The 25039-nt window shown below is 36.8% G+C and overlaps 1 protein-coding gene across 9 annotated transcripts in view; it reads right to left on the bottom strand.

Annotated features, from left to right (window-relative positions):
• Nucleotides 1–24229, bottom strand: part of LOC112056541 (bifunctional methylenetetrahydrofolate dehydrogenase/cyclohydrolase, mitochondrial) — a 54750-nt gene extending 30521 nt beyond the window's left edge. The window contains exons 1-7 of one of the 9 annotated variants that reach the window (XR_008251591.1): nucleotides 24048–24218; nucleotides 20904–21001; nucleotides 19894–20349; nucleotides 18155–18363; nucleotides 17152–17274; nucleotides 13443–13731; nucleotides 12757–13400 (exon numbers count right to left, since the gene is read on the bottom strand). Coding sequence is in view for 8 of the 9 variants with exons in the window: in XM_052886417.1 (XP_052742377.1) it covers nucleotides 2036–2177; nucleotides 17152–17274; nucleotides 18155–18363; nucleotides 19894–20349; nucleotides 20904–20995 (1022 nt within the window). In the remaining variant the exon portion in view is untranslated. Of the gene's footprint in view, nucleotides 1–2035; nucleotides 2178–10564; nucleotides 12431–12756; nucleotides 13732–17151; nucleotides 17275–18154; nucleotides 18364–19893; nucleotides 20350–20903; nucleotides 21002–24047 lie in introns of those variants that run through there. The other 8 variants (XM_052886417.1, XM_052886420.1, XM_052886424.1 and 5 more) reach the window with 8 other exon arrangements.
• Nucleotides 24230–25039: the final 810 nt, after the last annotated feature.

Here is a 25039-nt window from a genome sequence, read left to right as displayed (position 1 = left end):
AGATAGGTACACCATACCAACCCATAAGATACGAACACTTCTATTACAAACAGCTCTACAATTACGAAAAATTATGTGTAGGAACAACAAAAACAGCAGCTGTATTTTGCAACGAGGCTGATTATTTGTACAAAAAACGAACCAGCCCGCGTATAAAAACACCAGTTCGCTCGTTCACACGAACCCCACTAAATCAGGCTAACAGATCTGAAAAACGTATCCGTTGGCACTATTCTCAATAAACACTGTCGCATTGATGTTAAGAGAAACTACACACATAAGATACTATGAAATACACCATGACTTTCTTCGCGATATGCCCGATAACTAAAGGCATACTTAAATGCTAAGCCTCATGTATCTCATGTAGATAGGTACACCATACTAACCCATAAGATACGAACGCTTCTATTACAAACAGCTCTACAATTACGAAAAAGTATGTGTAGGATAGGAACAACAAAAACAGCAGCTGTATTTTACAACGAGGCTGATTATTTGTACAAAAAACGAACCAGCCCGCGTATAAAAACACCAGTTCGCTCGTTCACACGAACCCCACTAAATCAGGCTAACAGATCTGAAAAACGTATCCGTTGGCACTTTTCTCAATTTAAACACTGTCGCATTGGTACACGGCATATCGTTCGGTAGCTTATTGCGTTCGTAATGCTTGTTAGCTATCAGCTACACTACATATCAGGGCTTGGTTCAATTTATGCTGGGATGTACGAGTATGATTTATGACAGGAGTTTTTATTAAGGTACTGTTACACATGCTCTAAAATAGCATGCTAAAAACGTGCTATTAAGTATGCTCCATGCGAGCATGCTTATCATCAGATTACATTTGCTAGCAAAAAGCATGCTGTTTTTAAGTATGCTCCTGAATAAGCATGCTCAAAGCAAACATTTCAATTGCACATGCTAATTTGTATCTATCACTCTCTTTCTATAGTAATGTGTTACACAGGGAGAGATGAAGGTGAAGAGAATACAAAATAGCAATGCTGATCGACTAGCATATTCAATAACCAATATAATCGATATTTCAATATCGATTATATAACTATAACTTGATAAATCGTATTATGGAACTGCTCTGATAAATTATACTCTGAGCCATGATAGCCCAGTGGATATGATCTCTGCCTTCGATTCGGAGGGCGCAGGTTCGAATCCGGTCAGGGGTATGCACCTCCAACTTTTCAGTTATGTGCATTTTAAGATATTACATATCACGTGTCTCAAACTGTAAAAGAAAACTTCGAATTCTCAAGTATCAAGGTCGAATCCGGTCAGGGACATGCTCCTCCAACTCTTCGGTTATGTGTCTGCCAATCCGCATTTAGCCAGCGTAATGGACTAAGGCCTAACTGCTCTCATTCTGAGAGGCAGACTCGTGCTCAACAATGAGCCAATATAGGTTGTACGTGATGATGATGATGAAGATATTTGCTGATAATGCAGGTTTCCATTGGTAAATGAAATTTCAAAATCGGTTTAGTCGTCAAGACGTGAAAGCGGAACAAACTCACAATCGCATTAATAACATTTGTCGGTATAAATTAATTTGGCTACGAAAGCAAATGGTCGCTAACTATGGGCTTCATAAGAAGGCTCAGAGTCACACAGCCGGCGATGGAACGAGCTATGTTTGGAGTATCTCTGCGTGATCGAATCAGAAATGAGGAGATCCACAAAAGAACCAAAGTCACCGACGTAGCTCAACGAGTTGCGAAGCTGAAGTGGCAATGGGTGAGGCACATAGTTCGAAGAGGCCCCAAAGAGCTGGAATGGCTACCCCGCACTAGTAAGCGCAGTGTTGTTCGACCACCCACCAGGTGGACTGACGACATCAAGCTAGTCGCAGGGATTCGCTGGTTGCAGGTGGCTCAGTACCGTGATGTTTGGATGTCCCTACAAAAGGCCTATGTCCTGCAGTGGACATCCATCGGCTGATATGATGATGATGACGAAAGCAAATAGCTTTTTTCCGCTATCTCTCAAAGCTTTTTTCCGCTATCTCTTATACCTTTTTCCGCTATCTCTCATAGCTTGCGCGCCTCTCGTATATCCCCGAGGCAGCAATACTACACAATACCGCTCCGTATCAGTGTTGCCTGCATCTGTTGGCTGCAATTGTCGCCGTTCCGCGCGATCCATCCATCTGTGCCCTAATATATATTTACTTCATTTATTTACTCCCTGGAAACTATCTAATTTATGGGATACAGTGGATTGGATTTCTTATAAATTACATGAGCAGACTTGAAGAATGCCTTTAGCTTATTGTCGCGAAGAATTGTAGCGTTCTTTGAAACAAAGTCTAAGGGATATGCCACGTTAGCGCGAAGCGTTGTTGCAACGATTTAACACATTGTATGTCACATCCACGTTTCGATGGCCCACAGTGTCCAGTGCAAGAGGACACCCATTCATTCTAAATAGTAAATCATTTCTATGTATGTGTATTACTAATACTATGGTTATTTTTGTTTTACGCCACCTGCTGATGTCCTTGAGTTTTCCTAAACCGAAGGTTGCCTGGAAGAAATCGCTACTTAGAGATAAGGCCGCCTTTTGTATGCTGATCTCTTCTTAATATGTTTTTATTTCACTTATATTTGTCTTTGTGGTGTGCAAATAAAGAATATCTATCTATCTATCTAAATCGAAAGTAATGAAATGTAGCAACGGAGCTCCGTTGAACTGTCGCTGCGATAACCTAACGCCATAATGTGGTATGTCATTTAAAATATATGTAAAACAACGCTGCGACGTCGCAACAGATCGTGACGCACTAATGGAACATTTCTCTTACGAGTAAGTAGTTATCTAGCTATAGCTATCTCAAACCGATTACTTTCTATAGGACCTGCCCCGCTAGAGGTTAGCGTTCTGTCAAAAATGTATGATCATGATCTAACATTTACATCTACAAAATCGATGTTTAATCGTGTTAAAATTACACGTGTATGTTATACCATTTAAAATTTATAGTTGCGTGTAGTGTAAGGACACATAATATATTTATTGGTGTTAAATATTTTCTATGTGTGAGTTTACTTCGCCCTCCTCAAAAACGGCAGACAATTTTTTTTGTGAATTTGAGTGCGATACAAGTCCAATAGAATGTTATTGGTCTGAGGCCTCGATGGAAGCTTTGAAGTTTTTTTTTATTTATATTTTTTTTTACAAGTTGGTCCTTGACTATAATCTTACCTGATGGTAAGTGATGATGCAATCTAAGATGGAGTCGGGCTAACTTGTTACGAGGAGGATGAAATCCACACCCCATTCGGTTTCTACACGACGTCGTACCGGAACGCTAAATCGCTTGGCGGTACGTCTTCGGTAGGGTGGTAACTAGCCACGGCCAAAACCTCCCACCAGCCAGACCTGGACCAATTAAAAAAACCTCAATCGGTCCAGCCGGGGATCGAACCCAGGACCTCCGTTTTGTAAGTCCACCGCGCATAACACTGCGCCACGGAGGCCGTAAATAAGTCGTATTTACGTACTAAGTTGAGATATAAGTTGACGTAATAAACTCTGTCTTTTCACAAGTCCAGACCGGCGTCGCCATACCAATTTGCGAGGCATATTGCATTACGTCTCTCTCCTAGCACCTGTCAGGGAGTCGCTTGCAATATCCGTTTGAAGTCAGTTGGACTTGACGTTGGAGCTTGGAGCTTGGCGGCATTTTCGTAGCAGATTTATGAACGTTTAAATAATCAGTAGTAAATTAAGATGTTTAAAAAAATTATCCTACTTCCTACTAATAATAAAAACGCGAAAGTTTGCAGATCTCGCATCTAATGTTAAGTAACGAAGCAGTCTAAGATGGAAGAGGTACAAATTTATACCTATAACTACCTCTGACGGTTTTTTCACGGTATTTTACTGAAATTCGCTTGGCGGTACGTCTTTGCCGGTAGGTGGTAACTAGACACGGCCGAAGCCTCCCATCAGCCAGGATCGAACCCAGGACCTCGTGTAAATCCACAGAGCATACCACTGTGCCACGGAGGCCGTCAAAAATGTTAAAATTAATTAGCAAAAACAACTAAATAATTTTCACAAAATCACAGAAAAGTGAGCACTAAAATTATACTACACACAACAATGAGATTGCAAACAAGTGCTAACTTCACGTGGATTGAAATAAAATTTTCCGAATTTTCACATCCGAATTCCGCACGCAAGACAGGAAAGTCCACGAAATAACTAAATGTTATTCAAAATGCCAATAGCGGTCTGCGGTAACCGCCTACGGAGAAAATCAGCGTGTTTACGAGGAATTCACCGTTCACCCTCATTCCGTATTCACCCCCGTTTCCACATGTTGGCCGCAACACACAAGTGGAAACTTGGAGCGAAAAAAGCTGGTAATGCACTTAAGTACCGGCTAAACGCTGTTTGAAAATTTGCATCTGCCTATTTGGGAAACGCATTGTGGGCACGCGTATTGTAGCTACATATTTATTATCATTATCAACTTACAAGTTTCATTATACAGGAAGAATTTGTTTTTAGTACGGATCACGTATTTTTTAATTTTTTTTTTTGTGTGTGAATAGAAGTCTGCTAATCCGCACTATTTACCTAACCCCTCTCACTCCGAGAGGAGACTCGAGATCAGCAGTGAGCCGTATATGGGCTGTTAACGACGATAATAATGATGACATATATCTATGCAATACAGATATGCAGTGCACTATAATGGGCAGTACAGCTCAAATATTGGTTTAGCTAAAAGCGCTAAAACAGTTTGCAATGGAAGAAGCTATCAATCTTGCTGTCGGTACGGGCTGCGACATTAGAGCTGTATCACATCGACTGCGTTTTGACAGTCGTAAATATTTAGTTCTACCTAACTGCACTGTTGTTATAAAAATAGGACACTGGTAACTGGCTAACGTCTATCATTCTAGTCTAAAATATCAAAATCCTAACAGCTTAAAAACTAAACTTTATATACCTAAGTAAGTGTATTCAAAAGATAAAAGTAAACAAAATAGATTTAGAGAGGTAACTGGATGACAAAGAATAGTAACACGTTACGCTTTCAGCTTAAGCAGAAAGAACTGCGTACCTAGATAATATTAAGTGGGTACTATTTTTACATGCACTTTAGGCAAGTCAAACAATTTGATAATTAGGTAGGGAAACATCAGGCAATTTGTGTGATATAATGTAATTGCTTTATAATATCATAAAAGTCCTAAGTATAAATAATATTTGAATCAAGTTTGTAACAGAATAAATTATTAGTTTTTAGGTTGGTATCGTTATCAACCCTTAATCGGCCTACTGTTGAACTCAAGTCTCCTCTCAGAATGAGAGGGATTAAAGCCAATAACCACGCTGGCCAAATGCGGTTGGCAGACTTTACACACGCAGGGAATTAAGAAAATTCTCACGCAGATTTCCTCACGATGATTTCCTTCACCGTTTGAAGACCCGTGATATTGATTTTTTTATAATGCACACAACTGAAAAGTTGGAGGTGCATGCCCCGTACCGGAATCGAACCGACACCCTCCGGAATCGGAGGCAGAGGTCATACCCACTGGGCTATCACGATTAGGTAGGTATAGGTAACAATATTGTATCCAATTAACCGTTGCTTTAGTAAAGTTCTTGTGTGGAGACATCTTTATAGAGTGACGTGTTAGGAGAGATAATATTAAATTCAGGGGCTGGACAACTAGCGATGACACACAGAATTAAGTATTCCAGAATATATTACTTAGCTAAATAGAATATTTGTCTGTTCTTTGCCGTATGATGTATTAGGTCAGCGAATTAAGGTTCTCAGAGAACTTAGCTACTTTACTTATTAGTAGATAGTAATTTAGTGGACCAAGCAGATAAGCTCATTTGAAATCTGAAGGTACCTAAGTGGATAACGGGAGAAAATACTCCATTTTTACAGCGATACCTACTACTTTAAGGGCTGGATTTGAAAAGTCTAAGGGCAGACGAAGTCGCGGGCGTCCGCTAGTGTAACATAAAATACAAATACCTAGCTACATAATGAAAAAGGATAGTAGTACCGTACCTAGGTACTTACTTACTTTTTCCATGTCCCATTATAAAATGCAAATTAATACAAAATTGTGGCTTCGTTCTATGTTTTAACTACTAAATGTAAAATAGGTATTTAGAAAGAACCTTCTTCTATACAAAATATTTTATAAATATTAAACAGTTGAAGCAGGAAATATCTACATTACAGATATGCTACGAATGAAAATTCAAGTACGATTTTTTTCTCATAATACTTTTCTACGGTACGACTCAAGTTTCATTCTGACACCAAGAAACCTTAGAAAACGTAGACTCGACAAAATTCAATTGAATATTGTTGAGTAAACATTTTTTGAAAATTGCACAAAGTCAACGTCGATACGTTTTATCAGGTTGAGATGCAAGGTAAGAGTATGCTAAAGCTTGGCAAATTCGTTGGTAAAACTCCCGACGGTCCGCGTGGGTCGGGAGGGTAGCGATGCTTCGCTCACACGACTTCATACCCGCGCAGTCCTTCCCTCTGCCCCCCGCACGCTCGACTTTACATCCGCGCGGTCCGCAGCGCCGGACCGAGGTAAATTTTAGAATGGAGCGAGATCCAATTATGGCGCCTTTCCTGTTTGCTCCTAACATTATATACTAGGGACGTCTGAAAAGTTCGTAGTCTAATTTATATCGGAATGTCATACATTTTTAACCGACTTCAAAAAAAGGAGGAGGTTTCTCAATTCGACCTTTCGATTTCGATTCGATTCAAGCCGTTTAAATCATAAAGATTTTAACTGGATTTTCAGATACTTCTTTCAGATACGGCTTTAAGTAACACAGCACTAACTTGGTACCGCCTTCAAACTGATCAGAAGGTAGCACATACGATGTTATGTTTCGCTTTTAATTTAATGGAAACCTTTTTATGATTTTAAGGTCGGTTGTTCTTTTTTATTATTTTTTTTTAAATTACCCTCATGTTAAAGCTACATTATTCAATGTATAGCTATTCCCTTCAAACAAATCGTGACTAGGTACTCGTATTTTTTAACATGAAAAAAAATCGAGTATCTTAATCTTAATAATAAACTTAATCACTGCAATGAAGAACTGGAAGAAGAAAGGTTTAGCAAAAAGGCCGGTGTAGAATAAAGCTCGCTTGGGTAAAATGCCCAGCCATAGCCACAGTCGAAAGCCCTATTACAAACCCCTGGCCGGAGGCCGGTGTAAAATAAAGTTCGCGGCCAAAGACCGCGCGTTTTTTGCGCTTGGGTAAAATGCCCAGCCATAGTGACAGTCAGAAGCCCTATTACAAACAACCGGCCGAAGGCCGGTGTAGAATAAAGTGCGCGGCCAAAGGCCGCGCGTTTTTTGCGCTTAAGTAAAGTGGCAGCGTTTTTTGCGCTTGGGTAAAATGTTCCAAAAAGGCAGAAGCAGTTTTGCGTGTTGGATTCACGGGATGTAATTACGGTGGATTACTAAAAAAAGGCGTCAATATAAACTCTGCTTAATAGTGAAATCTGCTGCAATGTTTCAGAGGACAAATTAAAGAAAAATGGCCATGGTCATTGAGAAGAAAAGTTTTGTTTGTTTCATCAGGATAATTTACGAGTTTCATCAGTATAATTTAGAATTCTTACCTTACCACCATATTCATATGATCTAGTCTCGTCTCCATCAGACTTTTATCTATTTCCGAAACTAGAAAAAGCACTTATCGAGCTCAAAATTTTTATGAAAGTGGTCTATGCATTTTCTAAGAGTTTAAAGAAAAAAAATAGCTGGTATAGAAATGTTTCCAGGCCAACAAAATAAGTATATTGAGCTCTAAATAAAGTTGAAAAATAAATTAACTAAAAAATTATAGCTTTGTAGTTTCCTGGTTTACTTAGGCTACGAACTTATGGAACGCGAAGATTTTGACCATACTCAGACCAATTGAAAATCAGGCACAATACCGTCTCTCGATCACGTAGTGCCCGGGTGCAATCGTCACCCTAGCGCCGCTTAGTACCTATAGAACCCGCGCGGCGAGTGGCGCTTGGGCGCCCCTGAGATCGCGGCACGCGGGTGTAAGGCACCCCATGCACTACTAGCTCACGAAGCGCCCGGGTGCAATCATCACCGTAGCGCCCTCTATTACACGTATATACCCGGGTTAAAATCAACGCACTCCCTGCACCATAGGTAAAGAAAGACGCCTCTATTAGAAATAAATTCGCGCACGTCGCGTTCATCTCTTCGCTTTAAATACAGACGATCGATTTAATTTATTTCTTTTCGACCGTCTATATTTAAAGCCTTGTCTTTACCATTTCGGCGCCCCCTAGGATTTGGCGCCTGGAGCGACCGCTCCGTTCGCCGTATGGACGGTCCGGCCCTGGCGGTCCGTTCCCCCCGTCGCCCGCATATAATGGGTGTGTTATTAATGAACCTGCCAAGCTATAGCAAGCAAGTGGTGGGGACGTAATATTCTAATATCAACAGGTCTATTCTGGAACGGAGTTTTGTTTATCTCGTGAGTGCGAGTTTCGAATTTACCTTTTTCTATTCTCTTTTTAATTGACGGCCTCCGTGGCGCAGTGATATGCGCAGTGGATATACAAGACGGAGATTCTGGGTTCGATCCCCGGCTGAGGTTTTCTTAATTGGTTAATTAAAATTCAAGCGACTTAGCGTTCCGGTACGATGTCGTGTACAAACCGAAAGGGCACACCCCTTTCAGCCTCCTCCTAATAAGTTAGCCCGCTTCGCTTCCATCTTAGATTACATCATCACTTACCATCAGGTGCGATTGTAGACTAACTTGTCATCATAATCATCATCATCATCATATCAGCCGATGGACGTCCACTGCAGGACATAGGCCTTTTGTAGGGACTTCCAAACATCACGATACTGAGCCACCTGTGATCACAGTCAAGGGCTAACTTGTCAAAGAATAAAAATCAAATCATCATCATCATCTTTCAAATCGACTGTTTATGTAAGTGTATGTTGCCCCGCAGCATACACTATGAACGTCTCAATACTTACGCCTGAAAAGTGAAAGGGGCGCAACCGAAGAGCAACAGGCCGCGGCGTGCGCGCCCGTACGCATCTGCACGCTTTTGGCGGCACGGTGAAAGGTGCGCAGAATAGGTTGCCGCACAAAAACGTAACTCCGTCATTCGTTCGTCGAATTTTACTGCCCATATTTTTTATACCGGGGGCTTTATATGAAAAATCTTTCTTAAGTCTTAACTCTAAAAAAAGGAGCTTTCGACTGTATCTATACAAATAAATCCAAAAGCAATACAAGATCTTATTAAACTCAGGCGAGGCACGTATTAAGGGTTCGTACGTGGTCACATTCACTAACAAAATAATTACGTTACTTTGGGGTCACGAATTGTCCCTAGCCGTACGCTTTAAGGTTTTTACGACTGTTATCCTTAAATTAGGTTCACCACCGACCTTCATTTTTTGGGACTTCTTTTGATTTTAATTCAATTTTGTGTACAAATTGATTTGACAACTCCTATGTGTGGTACAAGAGTTAATTTAGACTCAGACCAAATACCTATGGAATTGTATCGTACCCAAAAAAACCAACAAAATTGTCTGTCTTTTTTGAGAGGGACGAGGTAAACTCACACATCGAAAATGTTTAGTAATGTGTCCATGAACTACACACAACTATAAATTTGATTCGAACATGATTTCGAAATTGTTGACCGTTTTATGGCATTCAGTTACACACACCGGTATTTTGAAGGAGCTGTTTACACGACGAAAACCATTCCTACAAAGTTTGATTCTATAGAAACAGTTTTTAAAAACTCACTAGATCGTTGATCTTATACTTTGACAGAGGGTAACGTCTCGCAAGGCATGTCCCTCAATAATTCGTCTGAGTGTAGATCTTCTTCTTGACCCTGCCGTTTTGACACGGTCAACTTAATATTATATCACCCTACCGAGATATCACGTAAAATCAACATGAAAATCTATGTACTTAATTAACCAACAAGTCTGAGCCAGTGTGAATGGGGCCTCAGATCTTGATCCTGCTGTTTTAACACTGTCAACATATTATGGTCACCCTACCGAGATATCACGTAAAATTAACATGAAACTCTATGTAATTATATAACAAGCCAGTTTGAATGGAGCCTAAGTTCTTAACCCTGCCGTTTTAACACGGTCAACCGATCGAGAAATATCTTGTTAAATCAACATGTAAATGTAATGTAACTAAAAAGTCTGAGGCAGTGTGAATGGAGCCTAAGATCTTGACTTGTTTTCAACACTGTCATCGATAATTATGGTCACCCTATTGAGATATCATGTAAAATCAACATGTAAATCTACTCTTATCTACGTAAACACTCAAAGTTCCTTATCAATTACATATTGTTTACGGATGCTACCTACACGATAACAGTAGATATTATATTAAAATAAATTATTTTTCTAGAAACTTCTACTATAAAGGGGAAAGCAGAATTTCTCGCTGCCAGAGTCACTAGTTTGTCATAATGGAAATAAATAAAACACATTATTTTTATAATATAAGTAAAAATGCTATTTATTTACTTTGTTGTAAAGATTTTCATAATACAAAAAATAAGAGACAAAATCAACATTTTCTTACACGAGTGAGTGTTAAGTTTGACATATTCGATGCATTTTTAAAAATGTCATATTTTCGACCCCAGATAAGTATAAAATGTGTATACTCTATTATCGGAAAATGGTTTTGGTTATAGTGGTAGGGTGGCACTTGTGTGAAACTGAAGGAGAGTCAGCAAAACAAACATGTTTTATAAATTATTTTTTGTCAGTGAAATTGATAAGTAACAGTTTTTCGGTAAACGGGTCTCGATATGACACAGCCTGTATGACACTGAATTTTCTACAAAGCGTTTCTGTTGTGTTGACTTTCCTCTAGCCTATACTAATATAATAAAGAGGTAAAGTTTTTTTGTTATTGTAAGGGGTAAACTCTGGATCTACTCTAATCTATCGATTTTGAAAATTTGATTACCAACAGTAAGCCACATTATATTTGAGTGTCATAAAGTGCATTTTATCCCTGTTTTCTCGCGGGAACGGGAACTACGCGGGGCGTCGGCTAGTTTAAACATACAAACGTGTTTGTGCAACCTTACTACTACATCCAAAGATAAAATGTCTTCCGAAAATAGAATATCTATAGAGTAATTTCTTATACAATAATAGAACAATTTTCCTAACAATACAAATGAATGTAACAACCAAAATTCAGTGGAATGTTTTGCTATAACACAATTTAAGTCTAATTCATAATGTCAGATTAATTTTCAAAAAATCCCATTTTTAACCGACTTCCAAAAAGGAGGAGGTTCTACGTTCGGCTGTATGTATGTTTTTTTTTTTTTTTTTTTTTATGTATGTCCGGCGATAATTCCGTCATTTGTGGACCGATTTTGAAAATTCTTTTTTTGTTTTGAAGGGTTTGATTCCAGGGTGGTCCCATTTTTTTCATGTCAGGATCTGATGATGGCATCCTGGAGAAATCGAGAGGAACTTTCAAAAATTGTAGGGACGGCTAGTGCGTTTGTTAGTGTTTCCATAAGGTATTTTGAACCACTACAATTTTATGAAGGTCTGGAGTTGGTCTGATGATGGAGCTGATACACAGACGATGGAACTCGTCAACGATTTAAAGCAGGTACCTTTTGTTTGGGCTTGATTTATTTGTATTGATGAAAACTTTCCACCTAGATGGGTTGTGACTGTATTAAGGGTCTGATGATGAAGACAAAGGACAGTGAAGAGAACTCCTCGACGGTTCACAGTAGCTACCTTGTGTTTGGACTTGATAAATTTGTATTGATGAGAACTTTCCACCTAGATGGGTTGTGACTGTATTAGAGGTCTGGTGATGAAGACGAAGAATAGTTAAGGGAACTCCTCGACGGTTCACAGTAGCTACCTTGTGTTTGGACTTGATAAATTTTATATTGATGAGAACTTTCCACCCATATGGATTGTGACTGCATAGGGGGTCTGGTGATGAAGACAGAGGACAGTCACCTTTCACGTTTTTCTGAATATTCATATTACGTGTGGATAAAGGGGGTGTGAAATTTTGTACATTAGTTAAGGTAGTATTTTTAAAATTGGGATTGTAGGACTTAGATACTTATCATAAGAAAATAACGTTTCAACTAATTGCTCATTAATTTTTGTTCACACTCAGTTAGGTGTGCTAACACTAAAAATTAAAAAATTAAAATTTTAATAAAAAAAATTCAACCGACTTCCAACTCTAAAATTAACCTAAACTAAAAAGCAAAAAATAACATCTTACCTATGTGCTACCTTCTGATCAGTTTGAAGGCGGTGCCAATCCAGTGTCATGTTTTAATGAAAGCCGTTTCTGAAAGAACCACAGAAATTGTGTAATTTAAATGGCTTGAATTAAAACATCACTGGCTTGGCACCGCCTTCAAACTGATCAGAAGGTAGCACATAGGTAAGATGTTATTTTTTGCTTTTTAGTTTAGGTTAATTTTAGAGTTGGAAGTCGGTTGAATTTTTTTTATTAAAATTTTTTAAAGTTAGTCGTCAGAAGTAACATAAATTATTATAGGTACTTAGCAATTTCAATTTTGTCTTTTAAACAATAATCATGACCTGCATTAATAAGATAAGGCATGACATTACTTTTAACGCATTTTTATACTTAAATAAAGAATTATAGAATTGATTTTACAATTAAAACAGTATAATTCAAATAAAACGTTCACAACGTCATACTTCATTAACATAATTAAATACACTAGAGGTAAAGTTATAATACTTCGTTAAGTCATTTCTCTTATAACTACAGAGAAAGAAAGACTCTATAAATAAATAGTTTCTTTGTTTCTTGTTTATAATTTATAAAATATGAGGCACTTCTTTAATGAAAATTGTTTCAATAGAGGCGAGATTCCGTTCCATTCATTATGATCTAAGATGGCGCGTCAATGAGTTTAAATTTAGAACGCGAACTTTTTTTTTTTCTAGATTCTCGGCACTGGGTTATAGCCCTATTTAGATGTATGATATCTTTGTCTATTGGCGACGAAGACAGCGATGTTCATATTTTATATTCTCATAAATAGCACGCAAATTTATGAGTCATCTCATGTCAAGTAAAACACCATCCGTATAATATTAAGTCTTGGGTTTAATTTACAAGACTGGAGTATTGAGCATTGGATGCATTGACGATTGCATCGAAGTTGCGTACTGTACCACCTCAGTTTTAGAAATTGGAAGACTGTTTCAAACCGGCGATTGACAGAATGTCTGATGCTGTGACGCATCGCAAACGCAACCGTAACCGCAACTGGGAACGCAAACTTTACTGTAATAGCAACTGTTACCACAAATGTGAACGCAACAGTAAACGCAACCGTTAACGCAATAGTGCGCTGTAAAAGCCAAACGCGCAACTTATGATTTATGAGACGCAAGATACAGTCTTATACTAGGATATAAACTTAATATTCGAAATTTAAAATAAATTGAAGATCTAAGAATAGTATAGACGTGTTACTATATTATATCTATGTCATTACTGCTGCCATATCTTCTGAGCGGCTTGGAAAGTGTTGTGCATGAGCATGGCTACAGTCATCGGTCCTACTCCACCGGGGACTGGGGTCACTGCACCGGCTACTTTGACTACCTCTGGATTCAAAATTAAAAAAAATAAATCATTGAGTTTCGTTGCTTTATGCATTTTTTTTTTAATTTTATGGCTATTTTGCCAAAAATTAAAATTACTATTAAAATTTTTTTACAAAAATTAAAATTACTATTAAAATTTTTTTACAAAAATTAAAATTACTATTATAATTTTTTTTAACAAAAATTAAAAATAGGTATCTAATAATGTGAAAATAAAGTCTCTGGTTATAACTATCGTAAGCCATTTCCAGAAATGGCTTACGATAATAATTTACAATCAATTTATGCATACAGCGATATATTTTTATGTCTTAGATGTTCTTGTATTTTGAGCAGTATTCCTTCTTACCTATTATTCGCTATTATAAATACTAAGTATAAATGCACATTAAATGATGTGAAAAAAAAAATAAAAATGATTAGTTCCTTCCCCTTTCAGTTGGGACTAGTAAAATTTATTAATTAAGATATAACTAAGATATAACTAATATTATAAAGAGGAAAAATTTGTATTTTTATATAACAAACTAGCAGACGCCCGCGACTTCGTCCGCGTGAAAATCGATGTACATTTTCGACTCCGTCGCCCCTTCTATTTATATTTTCGTGTGTTTTATATATAAAAATTACAAAATCACAACCCCCGGCCGAAGGCCGGTGTACAATAAAGTGCGCGTTTTATTTTGCTTGAGTAAAATACCCAGTCGTAGCCACGGTCGAAGACCCTATCACGAACCCCCGGATTCGGCCGCGCGTTCCGTTTTTTGTGCTTGGGTAAAATGCCCAACCGTAGTCACGGTCGGAGGCTGTATCATAAACTCCCGGCCTAAGGCCGTACCACAATACAGTGCGCGGCCGAAGGCCGCGTGTTCCGTTTTCTGTGCTTGGGTAAAATGCCCAACCGTAGTCACGGTCGAAGGCTGTATAATAAACTCCCGGCCGAAGGCCGGGTCACAATACAGTGCGCGGCCGAAGGCCGCGCGGTCCGTTTTATATGCATCGGTAAAATGCCTAGCCGTAGCCACGATCAGAGGCCATATTACAAACCCCCGGCCGAAGGCCGCGTTTTTTTTGTTTGGATAAAATACCCAGCCGTAGTCACGGTCGAAGGCAGTATCGTAAACTCCCGGCCGAAGACCGCGCGTTCCGTTTTTTGTGCTTGGGTAAAATGCCCGGCCGTAGTCACGGTCGCAGGCTTTATCACAAACTCCCGGCCAAAGGCCGGGTTACAGTAAAGTGCGCGGCCGAAGGCCGCACGGTCTGTTTTTTGTGCATCAGTAAAATGCCTAGCCGTAGCCACGATCAGAGGCCATATTACAAACCCCCGGCTGAAGGCCGCGCTTTTTTTTGCTTGGGTAAAACACCCAGGTCGAAGGCTGTATCATAAACTCTCAGCCGAAGGCCGCGCGTTTCGTTTTTTGAGTTTGGGTAAAATGCCCAGCCGTAGTTACGGTCGAAGGCAGTATCACAAACTCCCGGCCGAAGGCCGGGCCACAATACGGTGCGCGGCCGAAGGCCGTTCGTTCCGTTTTTTGTGCATCGGTAAAATGTCCAGCCGTAGCCACGATCAGAGGCCATATTACAAACCCCCGGCCGAAGGCCGCGCTTTTTTTTGTTTGGGTAAAATATCCAGCCGTAGTCACGGTCGAAGGCTGTATCATAAACTCCCGGCCGAAGGCCGCGCGTTCTGATTTTTGTGCTTGGGTAAAATGCCCTGCCGTAGTCACGGTCAAAGGCCCTATCACAAACTCCCGGCCGAATGCCGGTCTATAATAAAGTTTAAAGCGCGTTTTTTGTGCTTGGGTAAATTGACCAGGAAAAGAGGAGGACTTTTCGTACAAACTTTCAACCCCTATTTCACCCCCTTCTGATTTTATTTTCGCTATAAAAAGTATTCTATAACCTGCTCCGTATTATGTTCTCAAACCGTGCTAAGTTTCATTTGAATTCATTCAATAGTATCAGTGTGATGCCCGGTCAACAAAAAATAGGGACAGACTGACAGACAAATAATCGAAAAAAAATGTTTTTGAATTCAGTATCGATTGTATAATGCCCTATGATAATTTTTTTTTAATTAATCAAAAAGTTCTGTAATTTGACCTGTTACAGTTTTATTATAAGTATAGAGTATAGATAAGTATTTAATAGCTATTGCGCCAAATTCGTACGTATAAATACGATAAAAAAGTAGACAATGTGACTATTTAAACAACTTGTGAACTTTTAAGTAGTTCCTGAGATTAGTTTCGCGCGTTCAACCAAATAAACAAACAAATTGGTCAGTTGAGTATAGAATATGTGCCTCAATATCGATATTACACAGTTTTAGTGGAAAACTCGTTTCTCCAAATAACGCCTGCGAATCAATTTGAGCAATCCGGTTTATTCAAGATAACTCTTTTTCTATCTGTCGGATTTTAATGAAACAAAGCCTATATGTTGCCCTGAACTTTGCTTAATCTATTTGTGAAATCCGCGTCAAAATCCGTTCAGCAGAACCAGATAATAGCGCGAGCATACAGACAGAAGGACAGACAGACAGACAGACAGACAGACAGGCAAGAAAATCAAAAAAAATATTTTTGTATTCTATTGCTCATTTCTAATCGCCCTAACTTGATTTTAGTGAAATTTGGTCAAAGTACAGACACTCGATTTCTACTCTTTTATTATAGTATAGAAGATAGATAGATAGATAGATATATGCTGTTGCGACATTTTTTGTAGAAAATGATGTGTTCTACAAAGTTGTTGTACATTATTTTATTCTAACATCAATAGTTTTTGCAGCGCACGCTGGTAAAGAAAAACTTGGAGAAGGTTGAAAAGGTTTATTGTAAGTAAGGTTAGGTCCGATGACAAATTGGCAAGCTACAACCGTCTCGCGCGCATGTTGGTTGAGAGTGACGTCATTTCACGGTCGAGTGAATGACGCTGCTGTATTTGCAACCCCTTGGCCTTTTGAATAGCAATGACAATGCTTGAGGGATTTAGCAGACTTTTGGGAAGGCGCGAACACACGCCATGTACACCTTGGGTTACATTATTGGAGTTTCAGGAAGGATCCCTAATTTTTTGAAAATAAAATATAGCCTATAGCCTTCCTCGATAAATGGGCTATCTATCACTGAAAGTATTTTTCAAATCGGACCAGTAGTTCCTGAGATTAGCGCGTTCAATCAAACAAACAAACAAACAAACAAACAAACTCTTCCGCTTTATAATATTAGTATAGAAGTATAGATAAACTCGAAAATTTCTGCATCGATTTGAAAGATTCTTTCACCGATAGAAAGCTACACTATCAGGGAGTAACATAGGTTATATTTTATCCCCGTATTCCCAAGAGAATTGGAACTACGCGGGTGTAACCGGGAGGTTCTGCTAGTATCTAATACAGTCGGTAGATATTCTTACCGTCATAATCCACGTCGCCCACTAGTTTCGTCTTGCCTTGCTCGTCGGTGATCCTCGTGATCCCCACATCAATTACTGTAGCCCCGGGCTTAATCATATCGGCCTTTATGAGGTTAGGTACACCTACGACAAATAATACAACACATATTCACACAATCAAAATGCGGGTCATAATTAATCTTTCACTCTCTAAGTTAATTATTTTTGCAAGTAAAGTAAAACCAATACATGCTACTTAAAACATATTATTTTAAGTGTTTAGTAAATGTACCTACTATAAGTTATTTTGAATTGTTTTCTCCCAAATAACCTATATTGAACTGACTTCGCATGACTTATACAGAAATCTAGTAAAATCTCCAAAGTTACAAGTTTCCGAAATAGAGGCTACCAATTTTGCATCATATATGAATAGATTTAAAATTAAAATTGAACGTAAAAATTATCTATTAAAGGTATTTCAAAAAAGTATTTATAAAGTTATCTAAGTCAAAGTGAAACCTTAGTATATTAATTTCACATTATTAGGTAACACACTGAATGTGTGTGAGTTAGGTGGGGAGTAGTGGGAGGTCGAGTGCTAGCTATATAGGTGACTAGCTCATAGTGTAGACGGATCGAACACCACGACAAGTTCATACTTGTCTGACAAGTTGAATTTGTCAACCTTTTGTTTGACAAATTCATCCCTCATGGATTATTTTAATATAAGCTTGGAGAATATCTTGAGTGGAGAAGGAAAGTGTTAACTAGTTTTAAAAGACGTCTTTAACCCTACTTCCATCAGCCACAAGTCCGGGACTTCATTCAAGGTTATTCTTTGCCACTCGAGGGTTTATTTGTAACATTTTTAGTGGGAATTATTAAACCATTAGTTTTCCATTCAATAATTATGTTTTATTCTTTAAGTCCGCTCCTTCCGTATCAAACCGACTTCGAAACGCCCATTATTGCTTATTATAGCCAAAGCAAAACAACCTTTAAAGTAAAAAAAAAAACACACCAGTAGCTGTGACTATAATATCAGCATTGCGACAATGCTGCTGCAGCAGTTCTGGCGGAGTATACCTGTGACATACAGTCACAGTCGCGTCCATGCCCAGTCCGCTGTCGTGGTTCTTGTCACTGTGTAACATCATAGCTATCGGCAAGCCCACGTTCTTAGAGCGTCCCACGACGACCGCGTTGCGACCGAATGTTTCGATCTTAAACCTATTAAAAAAAAATTAAATGAAAACAAAAACAAAAAACATCAAAAACAACCCAAGTTGTTATAGCACACAAATCCATATATGAAAATTAAATTAATAACGAGTATGCTTTGGAAAAAAATACATTTTACAGTCTAATTAAATTATTGATTTTGAATACTAGTTATTGTATACTAAGAGGCACAATTATCCGCCCACTTTAAAATGACGCGAGTATAGTAAAGGGGACGGATAATTGTGTCTCTGAGTATATTTTTCTGTAAGTTTATCAGGATGTATAAAGTGTTATTCAAATAGCATGGGTAAGGTGACTCTGCCTACCCTAATCCATTACTAACGCATAAAGGACTATATTTGTATAATTTGTAGGTATGTATAGTGTAGTATAGTATATAGTTATATACCCTAGTAGTGTGCCTTGTGCACACCACTAGATAGAATTATAAGCCTATGTTCATCAGAAATAATGGAGGTTAATAATGGAGATTTTTTTTTCAATACTGTCCAGTAGTTACGGAGTTTTATTCAATTCAAACAAACAAACAATAAAATCCTTCCTCTTTAGAATATTAGTAGGTCCTAAAAAACCAATTATATTTATTCAAATATGGATTATTTATTTGGGAAATATTGAAATAAAATATGGAAATATTTAAGTCTGTAAGCCATGTGTCATCTCTATTTAAATAAGTTATGAGTTCCATGTAGGTATTTGTTTTAATAATATTTTGTTAAAAAACAATAAAATTCGAAACATTGAAATTAAATAAATAATTAATTAATATACACTATTATGCAAGTCCTTATCTATCTTAATTAACCATTTATTATAATGGCTGCAACAGATTTATTAATAAGCATAAGCAATTAATAATAATTATAAATGTAATAATGTTTACAAAGCTGTCAAGGCGAAATTTACATCCCTGAATTTGTGATCCTCACTAATGATATTATCGCAAATGTTTTTGTTTGTTTATTTCACGCCTTAACTACTCAATCATCAAGTAATTTTACGCGTTGCCAGGGGTACTGAAATTATAACGCGTGATAAAATTCAAAGCAAGCAAGCAAAAAATAGTCTTATATGAACAATTTTAGTATTAATACTTACTAATTTTTAATGAACTTAAAAAAGGGATTATTGCATTCGACTTGTGTATAATATGTATGTTTCCAAGTCCATATAAATGTAGGTATATATTATTTAGATTAATTATAATATGTGTGATTATATATTACTTAGAACCATAATATACCTACTTATATGGTTTCCATAATATAGCAATATTACACCAATACCTGTGATTTACAAGTTTCATTAAAATCTAAAATCTAAAATCAGCTTTTTTTAAAATCAAACAAGAATTTAAACTTTTACATTAATAGTATGACTTTATTATAAAACTGTTATCTAGCTTTTGTGTTAGTGATAACAGTCATTTGTGTGATCAATTTCTGTTCAGTCATGCTAGTGATTAAAATCATTCTTTACTATTTATAATTTTAGTTAAATTAAGAAAAGACTTACCTTTTTAGCATCTCTATAACAGCCAGCGCAGTAGCTGGAACTATAGTCGGCATATCCAAACACAACTGCCCAACATTTGTTATATGAAATCCATCGACATCCTTCTCAGGAGCTACGGCATTACACACCCTTCTCTCGTCAATATTATTCGGCAAGGGTAGTTGAACTAATATCCCATCGACTGTGGTATCTTCATTCAGCAACTCAATAGCTGTTATTAAGGCCTCTTCTGTTAAATTTTCATCGTATTTGAGAGTCTGTGCTTCTATCCCAATTTCGATTGCTGCTGCAATTTTGTTCTTTACATATGTATGACTTGCTGGATCTTCACCAACAATAATGCAACGGAGAGATGGAGCTCGTTGACCGGATGAAACCCAGTTGTGGATTTTGATTTTTAATTCCGCTTTTATCTCTTTCGCTAATGCTTTACCGTCGAGGACTCTTGCCATTATTCTGATAAAGAAAAAAAAAACTCAAAAAAATTCAAAATCTTCTGTAAAAAAATATGTTCAATCTATACTTTAAAACAAGTAAAAAATTAAGATTTAAGTGGAACATTTATGTTTAAAAGGGCTTGGTAATAGGCTAATAGCCCACACAACACAGAAAGCTTTTTGATTTTTTTATCCAACTGTCTATTCATGCTATTCTATGCTAAAAGTTAGCTTTTACAGGTACATTAAGCTTTGCTTTGAATAATATTATAAATTTTATTTCATAAAATTTTGCGACTATGAGTAGGTATGACAAATAAAAAGTTATCAAAATTATTTGGAACAGCCATGTTTAAAAACCAATACCATCATTATAAGGCAGAAACACGAAAAATAAATTATCCTACAAAATAGCTGGCATCTACTCTAGTATGACAAAAAAGAAAAAATAGCACAATAAAACCAAAAAAGAAATGTTATATATAAAGTGAAACTAAAATATTAACACAAATATTATAAAAACAAATGCAAAACACAAAAAAGTCTGGCATTAATTGTTAGTTTAATTTTTACCTGGCAGAGCCCAGAGTATCAATGTACGTGTGACTTCTCATTTTCGGATTCAGAACTGTACTGACAGTACGCAACCATATTCTATGCCTCATCGCCTACTGTTGACGTACATAGGTCATTAGTTCACATCATGTCATGATAACCAAACACGTTGTTTAGTTGTGAAAAATAACAACTATTAATAAAAAAAAATCCTTACTACGTATGACACTAATTGCCTGATGATATACCCCCTGTTGTGTCCGTCATACATATTTACTTTTAACAATATTTTTATGCTTATGCTTCTATATATAATTTGTTTGTTATCATCTCATATTCGTTCCACTGCTGAGTTGAGTCTCCTCTCAGAATGAGAGAGGTTAGGCCAATAGTCCACCACTCGGACAGTGCGGATTGGCAGACTTCATACACACAGAGAATTAGAAAATTCTCTGGTATGGATGTTTCCTCACAATGTTTTCCTTCACTGTTTGAGACACATGATATTTAATTTCTTAAAATATAGTTAGTTATCACTTATTTATTGGTGTAAACTATAATATATTATACTGTTATTTTATTGTAAGTACATAATACGGTTGATTGAATATCAGTCAGTAGATGACATGGCTCGAAATTAGCGAAAAGGCTTTAATGGCACTACATGTTGAAAGTGCGAAATGGTAATACCAATTTCTTGCTTACTACTATTTTTTGTTACTCACAGTACATTGAAAGTAGTCAAATTGATACAAGGACTATGTGAAAACTGAGAAGCGCTGCTACTCTAATAATAAGAAGACATAATTATATTGTTGATAGCAATTGGTAAATAGCTGCTCCATTTTGATCAGAACAAAGAGACATTTATGTTAGCATTCTCTGGATTCTATGTAGGTGCTGGATCAATTGTGTGGCAGAGTGTTTAACAAACAAATTGTAACTAAACAATTTTTTTAAGAGTTGTAGAGTATGTAGATGTAGGTATGTCTTTTTTTAAACAGCAGTTCTTGATTGAATGTGTGGTGAAATGGTGGTGTTTTCTTGCAATATTTCTAAACTATGGTTACTGTATAGTTAAGTACAGAAGGAACCTAATACCTATAATTTTTTTGTGATAGATATGATGTCCTGTGGCCTTTGCTGTAAAGTTAAATATTTTCCCTTTTTTAGCTAGTAAGTAGTTTAGTAGCTAGAAAGTTAAATATTTTCCCTTTTTTAATCAAAAAGCTCACAGGATTACATAAAAAAAGCAACAATATAGATTTATTCTATACTATATTTTCTTTACTTAAGATTTTATTAGAAGTGTAACTTATCTTAATATTTTTTTCCTTACAAGTTGCCTTGAAGCCTATCAGTGGAATTCATAGATGTTGTAGGGGGATCATTCACCAGCTGACTGTCAAATTCTCAAACAAATAGAGGTTAAATTCAACACTCAGCGGCTACATGATCCCCTGGGGGTGCCCCTATAACATCTATGAATTCCACTGTTAGTCTTGGCCATGTTAAAATATTTGTGTTGATAAAAAAAAACTATTTTCTTTAAGTTGGACAAAAGTAAGTACATATTTATGAGAATAAAATCAACAATAAACACAAATTGGTCAGTGAATTACTCTCCTCTAGATAAAAGCAAATTATTGATCAATTGAAATTCGGTGTGTACTGCTTATAAGCAGTTCTGGGTGCAGTATATGTGGATAAGGTTATCAAAATAGTGTCAAGTACTGGACCACAGCTGGTAAGAACCAAACTCATCTGTGTATACCGGTGAAAACTGCTCTTAACGTGATAAATATGACGATCAACATCAAATCAGTGACCTAAATATATAAACTTTAATTACAATCAAAATTGAGACACTAGACCACAATTGTACAAAATTGTTGTGTGTAATAGTGATTAAGGCTTTTTAAAATCACACTCAGCTAACAACACAAAACTAAAGTGTTTTTCAGATAGCATGGGTACGGTGACCGTCGCCTGTATGTTGTTTGTGATACATACTATTATTGTGACTACTTTCAGGAGTGAAATTGTCACCCGCACCATCCTTTAAGAAACAAACTGTAATTACTACTTATGTAACTAAAGTGAAATTCATCTGTTGGTAACAGATGATGAAGTATTATGTGACCTACTGGAATAAAATTTCTTACACCCTTCTTAAGTGGCATAACTTAACACTAGAGGTGTATCTCTTAGTAGTGTAACTCTGCTGGTATGTGTTTAACTTATACATAAGATCTGTTGCAAAGGAATAAAATTTTTTTAACCTTTACAGAGAAATATCTTAACATTTCATGGATTCACGAACAGCTGCTAGGTCTATTGTGCGGCAGAGAAAAAATCTCCAAGCAGAGCCCGGCCAGAACATGTAACGAAAGGCCTATGGTTAAGAAACTCCTTTCATGTTAACACTCCTACTTCTCTGTTAAAGTAGTTCTCCCAGCAAAATTTGATATGATCGTAATAGAGCATCTTTGGATACACATTCTAACATAGAACTGCAGTTATAGTGAGGCCTAGGTCTTTAAGCAGGTTATAGAGATTTTACTGATATTCCTCTCACTTAATTTAAGTATATGACTAAATTATCGTAAAGTAATTTGATGGTTATTTCAACCATGTAAAATACCACACTAAACTTCACTTGATGTGAAATGCTCTACCGGCGGCTTTATTTTCTGAAACATACAAGTTGAGCACCTTCAAAGCAAAGTGGAGGCATAAGGCAAGCGCACTTATCATTGCTTTCCATCAGGCATGATTGTAGTCAAGTGCTAGCTTGTATCACATAAAAAAATTTAGAGGCTTAAGTATGATTTGATGTCTTATTGTACTGGTTAGTTGGGATGGAAACCACACTTTTAATTATGATCTCGACCACATACTCTGTGGCTTCCAAACTTGTGACTTGCACTATAGAAGTTTTTGTTTTGATGCGTTGCATTTTTGTAATTTCCAAAACGAAAATCCTATGTAAGTACGCGGAATATAGACACGGAAAAATACTTTTTTGAAACCCAGTATGTATGAAGACGAAGCCCATACCAAGAAATAATACGTACAATAATATTTCGGAATAATTTGTTGATCCCAAGATAACCTCTTCGTCTCGTGCAAGACGTTTTTATGAGATAAGTAAAAACTTACGTTAATTTCTTAATGTGTTGTTGTTCAGTTCTCTTTAACCACTTTAACTTAATTGAAATAGAAATAACTATAAACTTTGGATAAAAAACTAAATGTTGAACCAAAAGTCAAAACGTCACCGCTTTATTATAGTATAAGTGTATTATCTATGATTATAGTGAAGTGAGAGAACTTGAGAACTTTGAGAAATGAGTGACACTGAGAATGACATTTGTCTAACCTCAAATGGGTTGACATTGACAATTGACATTAATTGCCATTTTGAATAGAACTAAAAACAAGTGAAAATTTAAAGTAAAAGTATTGAAATTTTTGCTTACTAATAAAATAAAAATAAAATAAAATAAGCCTTTATTGCTGTTTTTTATCATTACATACAAGTAGTTACTTGCTAACAAAGTTAATAAAATGTAGGGTTAACAACTAGCTAAAATAGTAATTTTCTATCCGATCCGATTGATCTCCCTTTCAAACAGCTTGTACATGTATCCTGCCATGTCTAACGTACGCATGCCAAACATGGGCGTTAACTGAACATCAACAAAATAAAATTAATGTATGTCAGAACAGTTTAGAGAGAAGTATATTGTGTGTAAGGCGAAGAGACAGAATCCAGTTAAAAAGAATAAAAGAAAAAACTAAGTTCAAAAATGTTTACAATGTATGTAGAAAATTAAAATGGCAGTGGACGGGACATATGTTGAGAGAAAAGAAAGAGAAATGGACAAAAATAATAACGGAATGGTACCCTAGAGATAGTAAACGAAATAGAGGAAGACAGATGAAGAGATGGGAAGATGATTTTAAGAAAAATTTTAATAAAAAAAATTCAACCGACTTCCAACTAAAAAAATAACTTTAACTAAAAAGCAAAAAATAACATCCTACCTATGTGCTACCTTCTGATCAGTTTGAAGGCGGTGCCAAGCCAGTGATTTTTTAATTAAACACGTTTAAATTACAAAATTTCTGTGGTTCTTTCAGAAACAGCT

Source organism: Bicyclus anynana, chromosome 17 (genome assembly GCF_947172395.1).
Source record: "Bicyclus anynana chromosome 17, ilBicAnyn1.1, whole genome shotgun sequence".
NCBI lineage: Eukaryota > Metazoa > Arthropoda > Insecta > Lepidoptera > Nymphalidae > Bicyclus > Bicyclus anynana.
The sequence above is the reverse complement of the archived record's forward strand: the minus strand, read 5'-3'. Positions and strand labels throughout refer to the sequence as shown.